Source organism: Pseudoliparis swirei, chromosome 7 (genome assembly GCF_029220125.1).
Source record: "Pseudoliparis swirei isolate HS2019 ecotype Mariana Trench chromosome 7, NWPU_hadal_v1, whole genome shotgun sequence".
Lineage (NCBI taxonomy): Eukaryota > Metazoa > Chordata > Actinopteri > Perciformes > Liparidae > Pseudoliparis > Pseudoliparis swirei.
In genome coordinates, this window is record NC_079394.1 from 1004823 (window position 1) to 1029822 (window position 25000).

Below are 25000 nucleotides of genomic sequence, written 5' to 3' on the forward strand. Positions count from 1 at the left end.
CGGTCCGGAACGGGCATGCGCCGCGGAGTCTGGAGAACTTTGACAAACGGCGAAAACGACCGGAGCCGGTCCGGTGCGCATCGGCTCTCACGCGCTCATCTGTTTGTTGATTACAGAAGAGTTGTCTTTTTTTCCGGGTTGGACGTTTCGTTATGAGAATAAACCAACCCCGGATGTGATCTATGCGCCCTGGGAGCTCCGGTCCTCCTCCTCCTCCTCCTCCTCCTCCTCCTCCTCCTCCTCCTCCTCTGCTGCTGGTCATAGACGAGCAGCGCACCTCTGCTCCGTTTTACTTAAACGTCCATTCCTTGTTCTGGTTTAGTTTCTTTTATTTAGAACACAACAACATGAGCTGCACGTCTTCCTGGAACTGAGAGAGATACGTTATCAGTTCTCCTGTCAGGCGGCCACTGGAAAACTGGGTCAAACACACACACACACACACACACACACACACACACACACACACACACACACACACACACACACACACACGCACACAGACACACACACACACACACACGCACACACACACACACACACACGCACACACATAGACACACACACACGCACACTCTCACGCACACACACGCACACTTTCACACGCACACACACACAGACACACACACACGCACACGCACACACACACACACGCACACACACACACACACACACGTACACACACACACACACACTCACATGCACACACACACACACTCTCACACACACACACACTCACACACACACATACTTACACACATACACACTCACACACTTACTTACACACACTCTCACACGCACACACACACTCTCACACAAATACACACACACACACACAATCTCACACACACACTCACACACACACTCTCACACACACACACACTCTCACACACACTCTCACACACACACACACACACCTCTCACACACACACACCCTCTCACACACACACCCTCTCACACACACACACACACCCTCTCTCACACACACACACACACCTCTCTCACACACACACACACACACTCTCACACACACACACACACACACACACACCCTCTCACACACACACACACCCTCTCACACACACACACACCCTCTCTCTCACACACACACACACACACACACACACACACACACACACACACACACACACACACACACACACACACACACACACCCTCTCTCAGCTGTTGCTGCAGCTCTGAAGAAGGGAGTGTGAACCTGGATAAACAGGTACAGGGATAATAGTTCATTCATGCTCTGGGACAGCGACGGCTGCAAGATGAGGTTTCAGAATCAGGAGAAACGAACCTCCCCGTCTCCAAAGACTCCTCCTCTTGCACAGAGCAGCAGGAGGACGTCTCAATGCCTCCTCGCCGTGGCCGGTTGTTCTCCCCTCACAGCGTCACACATCGTGAGCCCCACAGTTCTCACAAACATCGCCTGCTCACTGTCCTGGGATCTGTTCTGGGATCTGTCCTGGGATATGTCCTGGGATATGTCCTGGGATCTGTCCTGGGATCTGTCCTGGGATCTGTTCTGGGATCTGTCCTGGGATATGTCCTGGGATATGTCCTGGGATCTGTCCTGGGATCTGTTCTGGGATTGTTTCATGTTTTTCCAAAGCCGCCTCAACATTTCCAGGTGTTTTTGGTGGAGAAAACAAAATCCATGATTTCTTTGTACGTGGTTAAAAACAACAGTCAAGATATATGGGCTAAAACAAATAGCACCAGCTTTAAAACCCCAATATATGTTCCTGTGTTTTAATTAGTGTGTAATGATTCATTCTGGTCACATGACATCTATGACACCTGTCCATCCTGGAGAGGGATCCACCTCTGTTCTCTCCTCAAGGGTTCTGACCTTTTACCCTGAAGGGTTGTTTGGGAGTTGTTCCTGATCCGATGTGAGGTCAAAGGTCAAAGGTCAGGGATGTCTATATGTACAGTTTGTAAAGCACTCTGAGGGGAGTTTGTAATTTGTGAAAATGTGCTATACAAATAAACTGAACTGAACTGAATTCATGTGGTCATTTGATACGATGCTGGGAACCCGGTGTACTTATCGCACACACAAACACACACACACCCCACACACACACACACAAACAATAGGTAAGAGACGTTTGTGGCTATTCTAAGCTGCTGGGACGACAGCCAGTAACCTCACATGATGAGAGGCTGGCCTGACGGGTTCTGGGTGTGTCACAGCTTCTTTAAACTCATCTACACACATGCAGTTGGTTGTCAGGGACAGTCTGAGGCTTTTACAATACTTTATTCCACCAGATCATACTTGCCTTACATGTTTTCCTGTGTGTGTGTGTGTGTGAGTGTGCGTGTGTGAGTGTGTGTGTGTGAGTGTGCGTGTGTGTGTGTGTGTGTTCACAGGCGGCTGAAAGCAAGCAGACGCACAACCATATGTTTTATTTATAGTTAGTTTACCACAGTGTGCGTTTAAGGCCGGCCCACAGTCTCCTCCTCCTCACATCGATGAGAGGGACGCATGAGCACACGATGAGCTGCTGGATGTCACAACAACCTGTTGCATTGCACAACTGGATAGATTCATCCACCATGACACAACATCGACACGGTCACACCTTGCAGGATTGAATATGTGACACATTGGTATGGTAGAAAAAAGAAGAAGAAAACATTGTGCAGACCAACACTCTGCAACCAGTATCTGCTGTTTGTAACACCAACCCTGCATCTCCTGTGTCACAGTGATCCTGGAAGCCAGCTGGTAACTCACTGGATATTTCCCCGATGCTGAAACCCCCCAAATCCAGTGTTGGTATCAGTGCTGTAGAAACTTAGTGTGAGCCAGAGAGCCGAGAGGCAGCAGGGCCAGAGGAGTGTTCATGGCAGCCGATGGTCACGGTGTCTTCTCGAGGCCAGAGAAAGAGTCGAGGAGTCAGTGATATCGGGAACATGAGGGGTTGAGGTGGAGGAGGAGAAGGGGAAGGAACAGGAAGGTGGAGGAGGGCATCACGGTCTCATCTTACAGCCAGCATGCCGTGGGAATGGACTTCATCAAGCAAGCTTTAACAATCCAATTCACTTCAGTTTATTTGTACAGCCCATTTTCACAAATTACAAATCCCCCTCAGAGTGCTTTACAATCTGTACACATAGACATCCCTGACCTTTGACCTCACATGGGATCAGGAACAACTCCCAAACAACCCTTCAGGGTAAAAGGTAAGACCCCTTGAGGAGAGAACAGAGGAGGATCCCTCTCCAGGATGGACAGGTGTCATAGATGTCATGTGACCAGAAGGAATCATTACACACTAATTAAAACACAGGAACAACACAATGAAGATGACAGAGTGGATGAAGAGTTGGTAGTCGGCATATTCCACCATCCAGACCTCCACCATCCATCATCAGGGAGACGCAGTTGCTGTTCAGGGAGGATTTTGAGTTTATTTATCTGAGTATTGATAATTTAACACTGTTGTATGTGTGTGAAGTCTGTAAGGATGTAGAGGCCATGACACACACATACTGATAACATCATACTGACACACACACACTCACACTGTGAGAATTCATACGATTCTGCTTCGAGTCTGGAGTAAAGGCAATAATACAAACGGCAGAAACACAAGTAAAGAAAACATGAACAACTTACAGTAGAACAAATTATATTTATTTGTATTCAGGCCAATGTACACACACTCACGCTGTTAGTCCTCAAAGTGTCAACACACGTGTGAGATCCTCATTTCTAATTTACAAACAATAATTCTAAAAAGCGGCTAAAGTGACAAGGCAATATGTTGTGAAGCAGACGAAGCAGCTGAGAAGCGAGAAGTAACGTATAACTGAAGAGACTTCGATATAAACGGTGAGGCTTCAGTGGGTCTGTGTCCTCCCAGGATCTACAGACAGTTACGAGTCTGGGTATCTTTCTCCTTGTGACTGACTCCATAGGATTCAGTGTTGATTCATTTTTGACACAAATATTGCCTGATTTAAATGATGGATTTGCATATGTTATACGTAGTACATAGTGGTTAGTGTTGAGCCTTCAATAAAAACTGATGTTGTACACGTTTGGCTCTCATGTTGTTAAATGGACATATTTTCTTCTCCACTATTGAAAAGGCTCTTTTCTCATTTCAACCAGACTCTATAATATGTCCCCTGATACCCAGTGACTAAATCACAGCCTCCTAAGTCATAATTACACAACTAGTTTGACTGGCGAGTTAAGAAAACAATCTGCTAAGTCATAATTACACAACTAGTTTGACTGGTGAGTTAAGAAAACAATCTGAGAAACACAAAGCTATGAAAATAATCATGCAAAGAAACAGATCATTAGTGCAATAAATACAGGCATGAGGTCACCTGTTCATCACAGATCAAAACATCTGACGGAGCCGGTTCACACTTGGTTTCCTTCTTGGTTGGAGGTCCATGTGATGGAGCCTCGCTCTGTGACACAGTGATGATTGAAGAACAACATCATTCTTGACATATTGCAGTTCTTATAATATATTAAAATACATTTAAAACAAAAATATAGTCACTGTGCTTTAATGTTTTTCATTTGTTCAGGATCCAAATTATAGTGACGATGGAGTGAATTTATTTGTTCTCTCTAACATCGAGTTGTGTCTCTAGTGACTCGACGATGCCACAACATTTATATAATTACAGCAACGACTATGATTGTCCAGTTATTATACAGTTATTATACTTGTGACTGATAAACTTTCTGCAGCTACGTGAATTGTCCAGAATCCAAGTAAAGCAAATGCTTTGAGTTACTTGCAGTTTTCCTGCCATGTGGTGCATGTCTGGTTCCGACGTCTCTCCTGACAAACAAAGGCCTCTGGGATCCACTGTCTCCCTCAAATAATCCTTAATCCTCTCCTGCATCTCTTGTGCAGCCTGACTTTGACCCTGACCTCATTCTGCCCCCACACAATACCCCTGAGCTCTCTTTCTTTCTTGTTTACTTTATAGAAAAATACATGTCATGGATTGTTGCTTTAATACCAAACAATCCTCGTCAAAGCGAGTATGCCGAAATGTAACTCTTAAAACTCCCCCGCCTCCATGATGTCATCCCAGGAGTTGCTGGGAATGTAATTTGAGTCACAAGAAGCGTGTTGCTCACTGGCATGATGGGCGAAAGCACAAGAGGTCCAGATGGCCTCAGAATGGGCAGAAACACACTAAACCACGTGACCACACATCACCGAGCCCCACGAGGACAAGTATCAGCATGTAGAGAACCTTCTCGACTCAGATCACAAGTAGTGCAGTTGTAGTATACATTAAGTTACTTTAGACATCTGTATATAAGCCGTCTCTGTGCTGCAGGAGGCGGGCGGCGTGCACAGGGCGCGGCCGCTCGGCCCGACCGGAGGGCGGCGAGCGGCCGCGTGACTCTCAGTCCGTTCCCATCTTGGCGATCAGCTCATCACAGATCTTAGTGAGTTCCTCCATCTCTTGGTTCTAAGACAACACAACAACGGATGAATATGCATCTCGATATGCTACAGTGTGCAAATACGGCAAATATTGTGTATTTATTTGAGAATGAAAGGTTTTAAATGTAGAATTGTCGTGCAGGAAGACGAGGACGCGCGTCACCTTCTGCTGCAGACCTTGATCCAGAGACTCGTTCTTCATCTGCTCCTTCCTCAAACTGGCGGCCATCGCCATGTTCTCCGAGCTCGCCTTTGCACGCACCTGAGCAATCTCCTCATTGGCCCTGAAAGGTGGAATGAGGGGATTAACATGGCGTCAAACATGGAAAGGTTTGGATACGTTCAAACTGATTTTTAATCTCTCCATACTTGTCTAGTTTCTCCTCAGCGTGGAGCTTCAGTGTCTGGTATCTCTGCTCTTCCTGCTTGACTCTGGCCAGATACTCATGAGCACACTTCTTCAGCGCCTCCTCATTCTGTACGAGGATTCAAAACCAACACCAGTTATTACCAACTGGGGGTCGACATGTCTTCTGTCGAGGGGTTTAGTTCTGCTGCAGTTGTTTCACTGAGTTCACGGCCAGATGTATGTGGTGACCCTCAGGGTAAGCCCTCGTTGCTCTCACCTCGAGGCGACCACCGCCCCGATCAGAGGGAAACCTTCGACCCTCAGTCAGACTTTAATCCTCTTAGAATCCTTCTACGATGAGCTGATCGTCTCAGCGCTTGAAACAAACGCTTTGCTGGAGCAGTTATCTGGACATGAACTGGTTTTATGACCGCTTACTTTCTTGAAGCCCTCCAGGGTGCCCTTCATGGTTTCATAACGCCGAAACACGTCGGAGAGAGAGCGTTCCACAGAGTTCAGGTCTGCCAGAGCGGTTTCCTTCTCCGTTGCCACAGTGTGCAAAGCCTTCTGGGAGCTCTGGTTGTTGCGCTGCACGTCCTCTGAGGAGAGCAAAGGAGAGGTTGTTGCGGCGTGCTCAAGACTATATTTGTGCTGTTACGTCTGGTAACAGCATAAAACGTTGCTTTCCAACGGGGATACAAGCTGCACTCCTGACCACACCATTTAAAATAGATTATAGTTCCTAACATTTCTACTCACCGATCATCTGCGCGATAGTCTTCTCATATTCTGCAACAATCTTCCTGTAATAAGACAAAGCACATGATACGCCTCACTGACCGCCCTCAGAATCAATCTTTGACGGCTGAGTGAAAAGCACAAAGCACCAGATTGTCTCACCTCATCTCGCTGACTTCTTGTCTGCTGTCCTCGTACTTTGTCTTCCAGTCGTTGGCCACTGCCTCTTTAGTGATGATCTGAAACGAGACCCTGCTGTGAGCAGAGCTGTGCGTGCAACGACAACTCTGATGCGTGTTTCATGTTGGGGGGTTACCTCTTCTCGAATGAGGGTGAGAACGGCCTGTTTTTCTGCCTCACTGATGCAGATGGAGTCCAGGACCTGACTTCCTGTTTTCTGCATTTCACTTCCCTCTGGCTTGTTCTTCAATTTGCATGAGTCTTCAAACTGCTGATGGCAAGAGAATCTGTTTCATAGTATATCCACGAATGGTGGGAAAGCCCCCGAATGTTAAGAGTTCACAGGGTATTCATGACAAAAGCACATGTATGATGAAATAATACTGTGCCTTCTACACTCAAACAAATTCCCCTTTTTATCCAGTTTTGCTCATCATTAGTTTCGTGTTAAATATGGTCTCCAAATATGTTTAACTTCTAATTTCTATCACCAATGAATTAGAATAGATCAATTATTGAGAGGAACAAACACAAAGAAACATTTATATCTGTAATAAACTGCAAATTATGACCATCATCATAATTCTCTCAAACTTCTCACATTTCCCTTTCCCCCTGTACCGCTCCTGCCTTTCATATCTCAATCCTTTCTTCTTCTCCCCGTCTCTCTCCTTTCACTATGGCCTTCTCTGGATTATGGCAGTAATATTCTAATGTGCTGAAGGATAATCTAAATCCATCTGCCACTTGAGAACTGGAACGTGGTGGCAGAGACTAAGTACCTCCTGCTACTATGCTCATATCAACCGCTGAGCTTGAGATAATAACGCTGTGTCTCCAAACACAAAACGTCACTATTTATTACACACTGCAAAATGTTTAATTTACTTCGTAAATATCAAAACATTCAAATCCCCAGACACCTGAGCACAACGTGGCCATAACAATGACAAGTCAAACGTGATGCCGGGACACACCTCGACTTGTGAAGCTGTTTTTCTCTGCAAAGAACTTTCTCTAGTTTAACTGAGAAAAGAGTGCTTCAGCTCCACCTAGTGGTCACCGGTGGCATCACGTCGCTTCTGTCATTTAGGACTAAGTTACAGGTATGAGATTGAACCAATATGGAAAACCAACATGCTGTACATGGACCTGACGCAGAAGACATACGGGAAAGGACATGGATGATGTGTCGTAGTATTTATTTACCCCTGAGCTGCAGTCTGAGGCCTCAGGTGTTGATGTTACATGGCAGCCTTGAATGGGGAGAAAGTGAAACTCATGTTATTAGGAATTAAGGATCAGAGATGCTGTGGCCTATAATGTAATATAGTTCATCATCATACTCAACAGGTGGCAGTATTCCTGTGTCAGTGTGTCGCCGGATGGCACAACATTCAAATCAGTCTTCATTGATCCGGTGACTCACCGCTTTGCTCCTTGTCTGGTTTAACGCCGACACTGCTCGCCAACTTCTCCTCGTCCGTGGCGTGGCCTCCGTGATGGTCATCCTTTAACAGACGCACAGTTAGACCGCAGGAAGCTAAAACTAGTCAGACGAGCAGTCGGTACATCATCAGATCTCACCTGTCCGCTGACGTCCTCCTGCTTCACTTTGCAGGAGTTCCTGTGAATGAAAGTCAAAACCAACATGAGCGTCAACACGAACTTGATCATAAATCCACATGTGCACATGTGGGCGGGTGTGATGATGAGAAGAGGAAGCGGGAGAGACAGACAGCCAGACCTCATCGCTCTGCTCCCTGCGCTGAGTGTGCATGCTCGGCCTAAAGTGCTGAATCACGCAGAACAAAAGGCAGATTAATGAAAGAGATTGTTGCCAATTAGAAAAGAGAGAGAGCGAGGAGTGGATCAGAGCGCCAAAGGGAATGACAGAGTTTCCACTAACACTCTTTCTCTCCTCTACTTTTAGCTTCTCCTACTTTTCACCTTCAGTTGGTGATTAAAGGAACATGTGGGTCAGAGGAGCCTGGACCCGGACTTGGATTGAGGTTGCAAGCGCACACACGTCTGCCCACAAGTTATGCAGTACTTACAACACAACACAGAAGAAATGGACTTGCTCAGCGGTCCTGATGCCGCACAGTGAGAAGGGAAACGGGTTTGAAGGAAAGAGAGGAGGAGTCAGGTTGGAGACAAGCGGAGCGCAGCGGTATTATAGTTAGGGAATATAAAAACACAAAAAGTAGACAGGTGACAGTTTTGTTTAAGCTGGTTTGTCTAAAACTCTTAACACCAACTTATTTATTTGCTTGTCTTTTAATATTTTGTATTGTCAAGAGATAATACAAGTATGTGGAACTTGTCGCTCAGGATGAATATCAAAAATATTTTTGGCTGCAAAGCAATAAAGCATCGCACGTAAATGAAGGCAGGCAAAATAAACTGACCTTTATCTAAAAGCTGCCATCCAGACAATATGTTGTGATGGAAATGTACTTTCCTGCATATTGGCCTACAGATGCAACCCCTCACATGTCATGTCAGAGCCTGTTCCTGCCTGGAGGTGTCCGTGTTATCTTAGTGCACATCGATTCAAACCGACTTCCAATCTGATCGTCTTGGTGCAGAACTGAACCGAGCGAGCGTCCTCACAGCAACAGTTGTGATCTGTAGTTCATTGCTAAATATATATTAAAAAGGTCAATAATTACATGTTTTGGGTGGTCAAAGGAGGCAATAGAGATGTCACTGATGAATCTACTTTAAAGGACCCATATTATGCCCATGTTTCCACAAGTTGATATGGTTCCTTGGGGTCTTAATGAAATGTTTGTAACATATTTTGGTCAAAATACCACAAGAATAATTTCAAACAGCACCCTTTTTACCCTGTAAAAAACACCTCCCCACAGATGAACAGTGTGCATTTTCTACCTGTGAGGCGAGACTACTGACTACTTGGATCCTGCTAAGTATCTTCTTTAAACTAGTTTCATCTGCTAAAGTTACTGTTGTATTTGTTGTTTAAAGCTGCTAGATTGTTAGTCTGTCCTGTTTTAAGGAGTTGTTTTGGTAGAGAGGTGTGTCCTGTGTTCCGACACCTGAATCTTCACTGATTGGACGAGCGATCGTCACCTGGTTTCTATTGAGTGTCATTTGAATACCAAAAGCCAAGGGGCGGTGTCAACGTGGCTGGCTGAGTGTCTTTAAAAAGATCTCCCGGGGCCAAGTCTGCAGTGTGCATTTTCTACCTGAGTTGTTTTGGTAGAGAGGTGTGTCCTGTGTTCCGACACCTGAATCTTCACTGATTGGACGAGCGATCGTCACCTGGTTTCTATTGAGTGTCATTTGAATACCATAAGCCAAGGGGCGGTGTCAACGCGGCTGGAGGTAATTGGCACTAACTTGGGCTCATAACCGGGTGGGTTTTTTTCGCGTCAGCTGTAGCGTCAGCGTGACTCGGAGGACAAAGACATAGGAGTCTTCCGTTGGAGTCTTCGGGGGTGGCTGAGTATTTCCCCATTTTTTAAATATGTGTGTCTTTTCCATACCTGTGCGTATCTCTACTCGTAGTTACTATAGGACTCGCTCATTCATGTACCGGAACCCTCCTCTGTTATCCTTCCTACCCGTTCTACTCACACCCAGCACCTGGTCACAGGAGGCCTCTGGAACTGTCAGTCAGCCAACCGCAAGGCCGACTTCATCTCTGGCTTTGCTGTGGAGCAGTCGCTTGACTTCCTGGCTCTCACTGAGACCTGGATCACAGCAGACAACACGTCTACCCGGCTGCTCTCTCCTCTGCCTTCTCCTTTAGCCACACACCCAGACCCTCTGGTCGGGGTGGAGGTACAGGTTTACTCATCTCACCCACATGGTGTTTCTGTCCCTACCCGCTTCCACTCTTTATCCCACTGACTTTTGAGTTTCATGCGGTGACCGTTACTCATCCGGTTCAACTTCACATTGTTGTTCTCACCGTCCCCTGGTTCTTTGGGAGATTTCTTGACGAGCTAGACGTCCTCCTATCGAACTTCGGAACACGGCCCCCCGCTCATCCTTCTGGGTGACTTTAACATCCAGACAGAGAAGTCATGTGATCTCTTACTCTTACTGTCTTCCTTTAACCTCTCACTCAGTCCCTCCCCTCCTACTCACAAAGCCGGCAACCACCTTGACTACATTTTCACAAGAAACTGCTCTACCTCTAACCTCACTGTGACTCCTCTCCATGTCTCTGACCACTTCTTCATCTCTTACTCTCTCTCGCTCTCTGGTACTGACAACCCACCCATATCTACAGACTCTGCACCTGTACGCCGCAACATTCGCACCCTCTGCCCCTCCTCTCTGGCCTCCTCTGTCCTATCTGCTCTCCCTCAACTGACTGCTTCTCACTCATGCATCCTAACTCTGCCGCAGACACTCTCCTCTCTTCCCTGTCTTCATCTCTTGATTCTCTTTGTCCTTTTAAGACACGACCGGTTCGGAAATCCTCTCCGGCTCCGTGGTTGTCGGACTCGGTGCGCCGAGAGAGCCACCCTGCGGCGGAAAGAAAATGGCGAATCGAATCAAGCGGAAGACTTGCTCTTCTATCAATCTCTCCTCTCCTCCTTCTCTTCCTCTATCTCTGCAGCCAAAAGCTCGTTCTACCTGACCAAAATTCAGTCTTCCTTCTCTAACCCCAAAAACTCTTCTCTATCTTTTCCAACCTCCTTGATCCCCCCTGTCCCCCTCCTCCTTCCACCCTTTTGCCGAGCCACTTTGTCGACTACTTTACAAACAAGATAGACGACATACGCTCCTCCTTTACAAATCCATCTTCTATCACCTCACCAACACTAACTTCTTCATTCACCTCTCTTTCCTCTTTCACCCCCTTGTCTCCCAATCAAGTTCTTAGCTTGGTGACCTCCGCCCGACCGACCACCTGCGCCCTTGACCCCGTCCCGTCTCCCATTCTCCAGGCTATTGCTCCTGACCTTCTGACCTTCCTCACCCATCTTATTAACAGCTCCCTCTCAACTGGCTGTTTCCTAACTCTCTGAAGGAGGCGAGAGTCAACCCTCTCCTGAAGAAACCCACGCTCGACCCGTCTGAAGTCAGCAACTACAGACCGGTCTCTCTTCTTCCTTTTCTCTCCAAAACTCTGGAGCGAGCTATCTTGAGCCAAGTGTCCTCCTATCTCCACAGTAACAACCTTCTTGACCCTCACCAGTCTGGATTCAAGGCCGGCCACTCGACAGAGACGGCCCTCCTTGCTGTCTCTGAGCAGCTTCACACTGCTAGAGCAGCCTCTCTCCTCTGTCCTTATCCTTCTCGACCTTTCTGCAGCATTTGACACCGTGAACCACCAGATCCTGATCTCTTCTCTTCAGGACCTGGGGATCTCAGGCACTGCACTCGCTCTTTTCTCTTCCTACCTTAAAGACCGCACCTACCGGGTAACTTGGAGAGGATCTGTGTCTGATCCTTGTCCTCTCACTACTGGGGTTCCTCAAGGCTCCGTCCTGGGTCCCCTCCTCTTCTCTCTGTATACAAATTCTCTCGGCTCTGTCATTCGTTCGCATGGCTTCTCCTACCATAGCTATGCTGATGACACCCAACTGATCTTCTCGTTTCCACCGTCCGAAACACAGGTGGCGGCACGAATCTCTGCCTGTCTGACTGACATCTCTCAGTGGATGTCTGCTCACCACCTGAAGATCAACCCTGACAAGACTGAGCTACTATTCCTTCCAGGGAAAGGCTCCCCACCCACGACCTGACTATCACCTTCAACAGCTCTGTGTTGGGCCCCCCCGGACTGCCAGGAACCTCGGGTGACACTCGACAGTCAACTCTCCTGACGGCCAACATCGCTGCGACGACGCGTTCCTGTAGGTACATGCTGCACAACATCAGGAGAATACGTCCTCTTCTTACTCAGAAGGCGGCGCAGGTTCTGATCCAGGCTCTGGTCATTTCACGCCTCGACTACTGCAACTCCCTCCTGGCTGGTCTACCTGCTAAGGCCATCCGACCCCTGCAGCTCATCCAGAATGCAGCAGCTCGACTGGTCTTCAGCCTCCCGAAATTCACCCACACCACTCCGCTCCTCCGCCTCTCCAGTGGTTACCGGTGGCTGCTCGCATCCGCTTCAAAACACTGGTCCTGGCGTATCGTGCTCTAGACGGATCGGGCCCCCTCTACATCCGGGATATGGTCACAACGTACACACAAGCACGTTCGCTCCGCTCTGCAACAGCCAATCGACTTGTGACTACTGCACCTCGAGCTAATCACTCGAAATCCAGACTGTTTGCTGTCCTGGCTCCTCAGTGGTGGAACGAGCTCCCCACTGACATCAGGACAGCAGAAAGTCTCTACATCTTCCGTCGGAGACTGAAAACACACCTTTTCCGACTATATCTGGATTAAAACACAGATTAGCACTTCAGTGGCACTTAGATAGCACTTACTTATGGTACTTTTGTAGTTCGACTATGTTGAGGAAATGTTACTTCCTGTATTCTTGTTGTTCTTAGTTTGTACTCTAGGTTGAAATGCACTTATTGTAAGTCGCTTTGGATAAAAGCGTCTGCTAAATGACATGTAATGTAATGTAATGAACCTGTTTTGAGTGCCTGTTCCTTTAAATGCTAATGAGCCAGCCCCCCCCCCCCCTCCTCCACGAGATGCGCTCGCCTAGCTGCTGCCTGCCTCCTGCAGATGAAGATCGCGTCGTGCAGCCATCTCGTTGTGAACCAGAGACCCTGAACAAGAAGAGGCTCCCGAACAAGTTCGAGAAGTTAGGGCTCAACAGGACGTTTCTGAATGTCACTTCTACATTTTGTTTGTTTGTACATTGGCGAAGGTCTCACAGTCTTGTTAGCGGTTTTGAGAGCATAGTGGTGCTAGAGATTCGAGTACGTGAATAGTTTGTGCATGTATGAGTATGTAGCAAATACAGTGTGTTTATGTAAGTTACTGTTTGTGAAAGTGTTTGTGTAAATGCAAGTAACGGGAATGCCATAAAGATATAAATGCTACATGAGTAAAGTTCCATCTGTAAACTAAAGTGTTATCTGACAACAGTAAGTGACCAAGCAGGGGCGGGGCTAACGTTTTTACCTCCATTAATTAGCGTTTAAACCTTGTTTACTTATTAAATCGTTGTATTTGATGACTTATGACTTATTTGATGACTCATGGCTGTAATATGAACACAACTTTCAAATAAACTTTACCTGCAAAGTTGTGGTGGGGGCGGTCCAAGGCCATGTAGCCAGACTCCCTACATGGGCGTGCTTCAAAATCTACGTAGACGTTGGTGGTGATCCCTTTGGACGCACTCAAGCATCTCGTTTCTGATATAGAGGAACCACAACAAGCCGCGTGAGTTGTTTTTTCTCCAGCGTTTTTGTGTTGGGAGACATGCCAGATACCCACATTAACGTATAGATGGACTAAAAAAGTGGAATTTTCATAATATGTCCCCTTTAAAGGAAACTGACCAGGAAACACCAGCAGAGGGCGCTGTTCGACGCTTAAACTCTTCACGTTGTCTGTCGACCAGTAAACATAGTTGTTAAAAATACTTCCAGCTATAAACACTGAAAACTGCAAACTGCCCTCAATCTGCCTCTTGGAAAACAATGGCAGGCAAGTCGAAAACAAATCAACCTGCAAACTGAACAAAGAATGTCAGGGAAATTGCAAGAAAAGCTAATTAAAAGTAATAAAAACATTTCAGACGATAATCCCGTCGTGAGGAAAGATTCGATGTCCAGGAGACAAACAGCATCTGAAGATACACAACGAGCCGCCACCGCTGAGGGAACACGGCGGTCCCTGCAGGTTCCTGCTGCACAACAGCGAGCATTCATGACGTCCAGCCACAGAAGAGAGAGCTGTGTGTTCAGCTCTGTGAGTCACGATCGCTTCAGCCACTGACTGCTGGAGAGCCTTCTGGGTACTTTAGCTCTACTTACGTGACAATGGTGCCGTTGGTCTCACAGGCCAGTTTGATGTTGCCATTGAGCAGGTCGGGATCCACACAAACGTCATGACAGGAGATGGAGTTTGAGTCGGAGTCGGCCGTCAGCGGAGCCCGGTCGTCCACCTCGGAAGGATCTGGTTTGTTTAGCGGGGAAAGGAAGGACAATGATGGCGGCCGGAGGGCCTGAGGCTGGGGCGGAGGGCCGGAGGGCGAGAGGCCTCCTGCAGGACCGGGAGGGCAGCCGAGGGTCAGGTTGAGGTTCTGGCCCAAACTCAAGCTGCGGCCGTCAGGTGAGGCTCCGGTGAGGTTGTTGAGGGAATCGACCTTTGGGGATGAAACTGGGCCGGCGTCCTGGTTGGAGTTCTTGTCCAGAAAGTGGTTGGTACCATCAGGAAGAACTGTGGAAACAGAGGAGAAGTAAGTGTCGCCCCCTGATTGGCTCAGGGAGGGAAACCTGTTATTGGCCAATCCAGGACCCGAGTCCTCATCAACATCCGGGTCAAGGGAGGTCACTTCCTGTTTGGTGTGGGTGCAGACACACTGGGTGCAGCGCTGTACCTTCATTACTTGTTTGAGTGAACTTTGTGTTGTGGACTGTGAAATGTGCTTAGCATATTTTGTGGAAATGTTAGACCTCCATTTTGTTTTATGACATGTTTTTTCTTTCCCTTTGTATTTCTCTGACTGTCAGCGCTTTTGGTTTCTGCTGTTAACATTTCTTTGCATTTTGAATGAACTGTTTTTATGTGACCTTTCGTACAGGTCAGGTTTTTAAAGCTGAAATGTGTATCAGATGAAGATGGCGAGCTGCCCACAAGTCGGATGAACACGATGACCGCCCACGAAGACAACGCTTATTTTTCATTATAAGTATGTGAACTTGATTTATGTTCTTTATGTTCAGTAAAAACTCTTAAAATTCAACTCTTTGATTTTGTGTTTTTTCCACACTAATTGAGCTCCACAGCCGAACCTGGAGACACATCCACAGACTTGGGAATCAAATATTGAAATCGAGCCACAGGTTACATAAGTATGTAAATAAGTTTATAAATAGAACCTTTCAAGGGCAGAAGATGAGACTACAGACCTAGAATAGAGACTTAAGAATTAAAAGAGAACGTTCAAAATCGTGCATAATCAGGGGGTCATTTTCTGTAGGGTCATCCCTACGAGTGACTATTACATGGTAATTTGTTAAGATAGAAATATTGATTATATTGGGTAAAGACAATGCTCTATTGAAAATGATCTGCATAGCAATGATGGGAGATATGACATTTCTTATCTGTCCAAAAGTAAGTTTATACCCAGCAAACAGTAAAGCACCCAGAGAGACCGGTGGGCCTCAATGCTGATCTTCAGAGGGAGGCGACCGAGAAGCCTGTCAGAAAACTAGAAGAAGAACTTTAAGAGGGCGGGACACCAGAGCTCCATCTCAGTCACATATCCCCTTCCTGTGGCGACTTAGTGATTGTATCTCTCATTCAGGGATTTAAACTTGAATTGAATTCTCCTTCTCCTGTTTGATAATAATAATACATGTATTTCATAAGGAGCCTTTCAAGGCACTCAAGGTCGCCGTACAGCACATTAAAAACAGTTCAAAGGATGGACACAATTAAAAAAGCAGAGCAGTTAAAAAGCAGAGCAGTTAAAAAGCAGAGCAGGTAAAAAGCAGAGCAGTTAAAAAGCAGAGCAGTCTGCAGCAGAGCAACCAAGAGGGGAACACGTCAGGCAGAGGCCCGCCTCAGAGGTGAGTTTTGAGGTGGGTTTTGAATAAAAAGATTGAGTCAGTGTTTCTGATGTCAGGGAGAGGGGCTCCAGAGGGGCAGAGCGGCTCAAGGCTCTTGACCCCGTGGTGGACAGACGAGCTGGGGGGTCAGTCAGGTCGATGGAGGAGGCCGACCTGAGAGACCGGGTGGGGATGCTGGTTTGAACACTTAAAATGGCTGCCTCAGAGAACCGCTCGCTGCCGAGCAGCCGGCTGGCCTGGTTGAGTCACTCTGCTGCGGGAACACAGGACTCTCTGTTCCCCGACGACACTCACACACAAGAAACTACAACGACTCCCCTGTATCCGTCTGTAATTCTTCTCAACCTGTTCAGAAGATGAATTCAGCCATCGTGGTTCCACGTAGAGCAAGTGCCAGCGTGTCACATATTTCTCATGACTGACGGCCGGTGTGTTATTACATCACACTTTCACTTAATGCAAGCTTACGTCAGCTTCTGCTCAGAATCTGGGTAATTTTAGAAACACACACACACGCGTAAACAGACACGCATGCACACACACACACACATCCTTTGGAGAAAGGGAACAGATGTAGAGGAACCACACCCAGCCGTGTGGAGTACACACCCCCACGGGGCCTAGCAACAAACACAACATCGGGCTTTATGACCGTTTTTTTAAACGGTACGAAAGAAGAAACCCAGACAGAGAAGGAAGTGAGAGAGAATCAGACGAACCAGAGCTCAACAAACCGCTGGCAGCACGTCCTGCTTCAGCAGCCCAGAGTTGGCCTGTCGCCTGTGGTTGTTGCCGTGAGCAGTGAGGGATTCCCACTGAGACGCGGTGGTCTCATCACAGGCAGACAGAATATTGGTCAATCTTTTCTTAATGAAACGACAAGGAGAATCTTATCGTTGGCAAACTAGAAACTCAATAATGAAACTCAGTCCCGCTCCGCGCCCAGTAGCCGGAACGCTCAGCCACTTGAAGGAAAACGGAGACTCCGAGTTTGCAAACATCAGTGAAATAATAGATTTCTTTCAGCAGAGAAGATGCAGCCCAGAATATCTCTTGCCATGGTAATGTGTGGTTCCTCTGCGTGTGTGGGTGAACGCAGGCAGTGTGTGTGTGTGTGTGGGGGGGGGCGAGCTTCTCTGGCAAGTTCAAACAGGCCAATTATGTAGTGTGTGCCTGACAGGATGTTTACGTTTAATTTAATCGACATTTAACTTTCTCACACACACTGCGCCAGATCCTCAAAAAACACACCGAACACACATCTTTAAGACAAACATCTCAAATACTGGAGAACTGAAACGATCTCCATGATCCTGTACGACTACAGGTGAGTGAGAGGACCCTTTGTATTTGTAATCTGCTGGAATGCGTGAAGGTGTACAGGTGTACTCCGGGTCACGGTGACATCGCTGTGTGATTACAGCGGGGCAGTGAAAATGCTCTTTTCCACCTCATGTTAACTTACTCTTTTAAGTCTAAACACAAGCAGGGATACGATCACCTATGAAAACACGTCTAGACTTAAACATTTCAATTATCTGATCAGACAATAAACAAACAATATCAGACACGGGCTACACACACATGTCAGTTGCTACCAGAAGATATTGAGGCCTCAGCATATATACCCTGAATGTAACTGAGTGTAAGAGCTCCGGGTCACCGAGCCCCCTCACCTGTGTGGGTGGAGTTGTCCAGTTGGCTGAGTAGCTTCACAACACCTGGAGACTCGGCCTCGGGAGTGTCAAAGGCCCCCTCCGAGTCTGAACTGAGGGGAGAGAGAGAGAGAGAGAGAAAGAGAGATAAATGATCCATAAAACTATCCTGCTGCCTGGTTTACGGCGTGTAAACATCAGTCTGCTGTCTTTGAAGAGCATTGGACATGTTGATCAGTCTAAATACTTATAAATGCTACAACCGGCTACTAAATGAAATATAACAATGAAAGTCTGGATTGCTTGCTGCGGTGTAGAATTATATCTCACAAATAAGCATTGGCTTTCAAATATCAATATATCAATAATATTAAGTTTACTTAAAGTGACATGAAAACAACAGATTTCTGAAAATCTAAAAATAAACAAGCTGCTTTTATTTTAAAGGAAGTCGGAGGAAGGAGAGGAAGTGAAGTCCAACAAGGCCACCTGCATCCTTTGCTCCTTAATAAGGACTCACTGTGCCCGACTCAGTCTTTCACACACATAGATACACACACACAGATACACACACACACAGATACACACACACAGCTCTTGGTCTGCTGTGTCAGCTGCCTAGACACTCAGCCTAAATTTATGCCTGAACTGTGGAGAGACAAAAAGGAAGGGAACGATAGGGAGGGAGAGGGTATGTGCGTGTGTGTGTGTGTGTGTGTGTGTGTCTCCCCGTTCCCAGCCGCTTGAACACACATCAAAACGTCCGCACTAATGAAAAACAGCACGAGAAGAAACAAAGCTCCCAGTGCCAGAACCCAACCACACTCCATCTCTGATACCAGTCCACACACACACAGCCACACACTGGAGCCAGAGCTAATCCTAATATACATACCCAGCCCCCACCCTGCACACACACACACACACACACACACACACTGAATCACATCCCAGTGATAGCCTTTGATGGTTACTTAGAAACTAGAAATGGACAAAAAAATACATCAAAAGCTTTGAAACCATGCCCCCCCCCCCCCCCCATCCCCCATTTTACAGCAACTGTTCCCCAACTGCCAAACAGCCTTCACACACACACACACACACAAACACACACACAAACACACACGTATAACAACAAATGGAGTCGCTGTATTTTGACTAAGAAGCTTCTTTTATAGCCAATGACAGCGTGACCACCACAATGAGATCCATGGCATATCAAGAATCCAAGATTATACAACCACATATCAGTATGTGTGTCTGTGTGTGTGTGTCTGTGTGTCTGTGTGTGTGTGTGTGTGTGTGTGTGTTGCTCATCTTTCCACCACCTGTCAGTAGCCTATGACTTAGGGGAATCTAAAGTCATCACACAGCAACACAATACATCTAGTGCTGTTTATTAAAGCAAATACAGAGAATCACACACACACACACCTACACACCTACACACACACACACACACACCTCTCTCTCTCTCGGCTCGCGGGCTTACTTGTCCTCCCTCTTGGATCCCTCGTCCCCGGCCGCCCCGGTCACTGCGGACCAGGTCCACTTGGCCCACTGGACCGGAGACAACCAGGACATCCCTGCAGCGCCTAGAGCCGCGAACCGGCCGCCGCCTCCGGGAGGAGAGCGCGCGCCTCCTCGTCCTCTGGGCTCGGTCAGGTCGTCCCTGCTGTCCCACAGAGCCGATGGTCTTCCTCAGTCCTCTGCTATTCTTCAGTCGAGCCGTCTCCTTCCCTCTCTCGGCCTCCTTCCGTCTCTCCTTCCCTCCGACTTGCTCACTTCCTCCTCTCTTCACCGCTCCGCGTTCCCATCCTGCGCGCTGCGCTGTTGACGCGCTCGTGAGGGGAAACGTGTCTCGCGCTGCTCTCCACCGCACTGACTCACCCCGTGTGCAGATGACTGGAGCATCAGGAGTCACCCCCCCCCCCCTCCTCCCCTCCTCCCACTCCCTCTCTGTTTGGGTGGCCGATCAGCTGGTTAACAGACGTCGGCCTGCTCCTGCGTGTTTACTAACTCTCAGGAGTTGGCCTCCCCCTCTCCCTGATCCCTGAAGGGTTTGCCGATCGTGAGGGGAGAGAGGGGGGAGAGCAGCAATGCTTCCCGTTTTGAGAGTCTGGTTACTCTGGGACAGCCTGAGAGTCTACCGGACATGCATGTCCTCAAGAAAGAGGACATTCAAACAGAACAGGGGAGGAAGGTATGCGGCTAACGACGTGGGAGGAGATGAAGATGATCTGATAGCTCGAGTGCATCCTGGACTCATATCACATTACCATATATCTCTCACTGAAATTGCATCCTCCCTATTTCCCATAAACTAAAATATTAAAATGCAGTAAAGAACTATATGATACTTGCTGACGTGTTTCTGCCCACGTGAGTTTAAAAGCTCCTTGGAGTTGTTAATGGTGTTTATTTGCCAACTCCAAGCAGAATCCATCATTAACGTGGGCCTATTCCCCTGGATGAATAAAGGGAGACAATAGCTACACAGTTGAATAGATTGTTTTACAAGGACTCAGAACGTACCGTGTGCAACACGATAATCTAAACAATTAGCAACTGGAGATGTCGCCGTTAATTCAGACCTACAGAAGATCTATTGTCCAGTGAAAGCATGCAGGCCAGACGGCACTGATCAATAAAGCGAACAGGCAACAGTAACGGTGCAACGACCACCTGACTGACAGGAGAGTCATTCGGATTAAATCATCCTTTCACCCACACATGTGCCTCTGAGGCTGTTCATGGAGGGTTTATATAAGTCCAGGCTTTCACTTTCATGCCTTTCACACACACACACACACACACACACACACACACACACACACACACACACACACACACACACACACACACACACACACACACACACACACACACACACACACACATCTAGGCCATGGAGAGGAGTTCTTTGAAAAAACATGAACCGTGACTAATCTAATAATGGAGGCAGGTTCAGCCACTGGGGAAAAGGTGAGGTGGAGGGGAAGCAGCAAAGATGCACTTTCAGGCTTCTCTCTGCTAGTTACTCCATCTGCTCACATGTGGAACACATGAAGACAGACCGGAGCTCTGCACTGATGACATGAGCTGGTCCACAGAGGCCGGCAGGCATGTCGACGAGTGGACGAGCACAAACACGCAAAACAAATAATGTCACACACCGGGGGAACACAGTGAAAGACGCTCCGCTTGGCGGATCAGAGGCATGCAGATGAAACATGGAGTCAGATAGATAACTCCTGAGGTTTTGGGCAGGACAGAAATCTGAAATGCTCGATTGTGTTTCGTCAACATTCCTGACATTGTTTTCTTTCCCTCCTTTGTCGTCCATACGTCGGTACATCGGAGTGGACTAACCTGTCCGCCTTGCAGTGCACGAGATCTGCCGGAAGTTAGCAACCCCCTCGAGCAGAGAGACATCCTGTGTTCACTGCGACACCTTGAGTTGTGAACATGCCTCTGGACGAAGGCTGGGAGAAACTCAACACCGTCTTTCAATGGAACTGTGACAACATTATATACTGAGACGTCAATATACACAAGTACATTCTCTAAATGGATAATAAATAGCACATACCAACTTACTTTTCTCAGAAAATCTGAATTAATGAGAATTCTACTTATGAGAACGTGGTTAAATCAAAGTGTGTGCAGGCATGTGACCGTCGTCAGTGTAGCTGAGAACGTTGTTGATTCACTCTATCGTTGTTATTTTTGCACCAATAATAATAATAAAGCATGTAATAAAGGAGTATAGAAAAACAGTCTTTACCATTTGGTCATTTCATATAGAATATTGATTGCATTACCAGAAAACATGCCATATCTTGATGCATATCGTTATTGAGACATTATGCAATGATCTATATCTGCTCTGAACACATGAAGGTATGTAAACCCTCCTGTTACCTTCACATGTACTAACATCTTTTACCCTTTTTGACCCCAGCAATTGAAACCTCCAGAAAATGATTAGAATTAATATTGTTTCCCAAGTTTAAGTGTCAGGTACTTTATGTTTGTTTGTTGACTACCTAAATAGCCTTTAAATAAATAATAAAGTTGATATTTCTTATATGTTTTACACAGTGAAAAACAGCCTGGGGTCAAATTGATGCATACAAGTTGTGTCCAGGACATTGAAAACATATCATCATGTAAATGTTATGTTTTCCCAGTTGTCCCCAATAAATTAGGAAAAGTCATAAAATATTAAGCAAAAAAAATTATGTCAATAATGTTTTTAGAGACGTCAAACATTGAATGGGGTGAGATGGACCCCAAAGGTCCCAGGAGGGTTAACAGAGAGGAGACGTGCAGCAGTGGACGAGTGGGAATAGTCCTGACGCACCACAGGCAGAGAAGGAGGAAGAATCAGCTCTTATGTAATGCTAGAAACCTCAAATAGCACAAGGTGAAACAGTGGCAACCCACGCACGCGCACGCGCACACGCACACACACACACACACACAGCGCACACATTGCAAACTCCAGCTGCCATCGTAGCGCACATGATGCACATCTTACCACCAACACCGGCTGTTGGGCTTGTTTGCCGTCGGTGAATCCAGCGAGAATGCACGTCCTTAATCATCAATTACATTTTGACTGATAGCAGCATGTGTGGTTTGGAGCTAAGAATAAATCAGCGGGGATAAACATGCGTGAGCCACAACAGAGGGGATGTGATATGATGAGATAAGTGACGGCGTGCACGCAGAGAGGGAATTATAATTCCCTCTCTGCGTGCACGTTCCCTGCGTGACGCTTCCCTATAGGGAAGCTTCTCAAATATCACAGGCTATTTTTCTCTTTCCTCTCCCTGTATGATGACCAAAGGTCACAAATCTAAATCTAAACTTTTTATATAGCATTATCATAACAATAGATAACAATAGATCTTCAACATTAATGAGTGGATTTATATTTGCTGGGATTCATTTTTGACAGACTTATAGATACCCTTTTTCTAGATTTCATCTGCCATCAAAATAAACTTGTCCATAATTAAATAATAACCTAATGGATCTGAAAGCTTGAATCTACGAATTAAACATTAAAACATAATCAGTTTTGTCAAACAGCTTGACTACGAGACGACCTGCGAGATCAGTGTTCTCCTCTATGTGCAGAACATATCTGGGTCTTTACTTTATGACTCAGACATCAGGCGGAACAGCAGTCTACCAATACAATGCTTCACAGCTTGTTTCATATTTCATGAAGAAAGCTATTATCTCAAACAAACTTCTTCAAACTATATTCTTCTAGTGCAGCAGGAGATATACTGAGAGCCAGACACCAGGCTTTGAGGCTGAGTCTCTGTTGGCTTTCAATAGAAAGCAGCACAACAGATATTTATAGTAAAAGGAAGTTGTTCTCCGGCTCCGGCGTGAGCTCTGGTGCAACGCAGCCGCCATGAGACGAGAGCCTGAGGCAGGAACACAGCAGGTCTATAGGTGCTGCTGTCAGTCCATCAGGAAAGACATGAACACAGTGCGCATGTTGAAAAGAACATCCTTCCTGGGATGGACAGAGTGATGCACTGTCTGTCTGTCTGTCTGTGTGTCTGTCTGTCTGTTTGTCTGTCTGTGTGTCTGTGTGTCTGTCTGTCTGTCTGTCTGTCTGAACTCACTGCATAAACAGAACTAGAACGGGCACTCGGTATAGCGCATACCTTCGCATATCACAAGATTGGGCATTGAATTATGAACATTTTGGCATTAGTTGCATGCCAATTGGACAAAAATGTATCGTGCTATGGTAAAAAAAAGATGTTGACCTTTCCATGACCTTGACCTTTGACCCGATTGATCCCAAAATCTAATCAAATGGTCCCCAGATAATAACCAATCATCCCACCAAATTCCATGTGATTCAAGAAGATTTGACCTGTTCATGACCTTTGACCTTGACCTTTGACCCGATCAATCCCAAAATCTAATCAACTGGTCCCCGGATAATAAACAATCATCTCACCAAATTTCATGCGATTCGGTTCAATACTTTTTGAGTTCTGCGAAAGATTTTGACCTGTTCATGACCTTTGACCTTTGACCCGATCGATCCCAAAATCTAATCAACTGGTCCCCGGATAATAATTAATCATCCCACCAAATTTCATGCGATTCGGTTCAATACTTTTTGAGTTCTGCGAAAGATTTTGACCTGTTCATGACCATTGACCTTGCCCTTTGACCCGATCGATCCCAAAATCTAATCAACTGGTCCCCGGATAATAAACAATCATCCCACCAAATTTCATGCGATTCGGTTCAATACTTTTTGAGTTTTGCGAATAACACGCATACAAATAAATAATAAATAAATAAATAAATAAATACACGCGATCAAAACATAACCTTCCGGCATTTTCAACAAAAAATCACCAAATCAAAGACCAGGAGCTGGATGAGTCTGAAGTTCTGTGGTTTTGGGAGGGTTAATCATTATCATTTTCAATGCGAAGGTAATAATATCCTGCGTTGGTTGGTTCTGTTGTATGGCTCCATCTAGTGGTCATTATTGGACTCTCACTCAGATTAAAAAAGAACACAACAGAACTGGCGCGTGAGAGAGAGAGAGAGAGAGAGAGAGAGAGTAAGAGAGAGAGAGAGAGAGAGAGAGAACGGTGGAGATACATAACAGGTCTGACGTCACCGTGGGAGCTCACACAGAGTTGTCGGGATCTCTGACTTGTGAAAGGGTCAAACGTGTATTAAACTATGAGAAATGCAAAATACACACACACACACAGAACAAGTAGCAGCACGTGATGGTATGAACTTGATTTCCACATTTGAACGCTGCGTTCTCGGGAATCAGCAGTCAGAGAGGTCACATCTGAAGAGAGACACCATCTTTAGCACTTAGCATGCGGGAATATCGAGACGAAACAAAAGAGC

At 46.5% G+C, this 25000-nt stretch overlaps 1 protein-coding gene across 3 annotated transcripts in view; it reads right to left on the reverse strand.

The window, feature by feature from the left end:
* Positions 1 to 3639: 3639 nt before the first annotated feature.
* LOC130197214 (transforming acidic coiled-coil-containing protein 1-like) overlaps positions 3640 to 25000 on the reverse strand; it is a 23873-nt gene continuing 2512 nt past the window's right edge. The window contains exons 1-13 of one of the 3 annotated variants that reach the window (XM_056419780.1): positions 19572 to 19939; positions 18101 to 18192; positions 14661 to 15066; positions 8311 to 8350; positions 8153 to 8234; positions 7933 to 7979; positions 6860 to 6991; positions 6706 to 6782; positions 6565 to 6608; positions 6244 to 6404; positions 5826 to 5932; positions 5620 to 5740; positions 3640 to 5481 (exon numbers count right to left, since the gene is read on the reverse strand). In XM_056419780.1, the coding sequence (XP_056275755.1) occupies positions 5416 to 5481; positions 5620 to 5740; positions 5826 to 5932; positions 6244 to 6404; positions 6565 to 6608; positions 6706 to 6782; positions 6860 to 6991; positions 7933 to 7979; positions 8153 to 8234; positions 8311 to 8350; positions 14661 to 15066; positions 18101 to 18192; positions 19572 to 19663 (1467 nt within the window). In that variant the 5' untranslated portion in view covers positions 19664 to 19939 and the 3' untranslated portion in view covers positions 3640 to 5415. Of the gene's footprint in view, positions 5482 to 5619; positions 5741 to 5825; positions 5933 to 6243; positions 6405 to 6564; positions 6609 to 6705; positions 6783 to 6859; positions 6995 to 7932; positions 7980 to 8152; positions 8235 to 8310; positions 8351 to 14660; positions 15067 to 18100; positions 18193 to 19571; positions 19940 to 25000 lie in introns of those variants that run through there. The other 2 variants (XM_056419779.1, XM_056419781.1) reach the window with 2 other exon arrangements.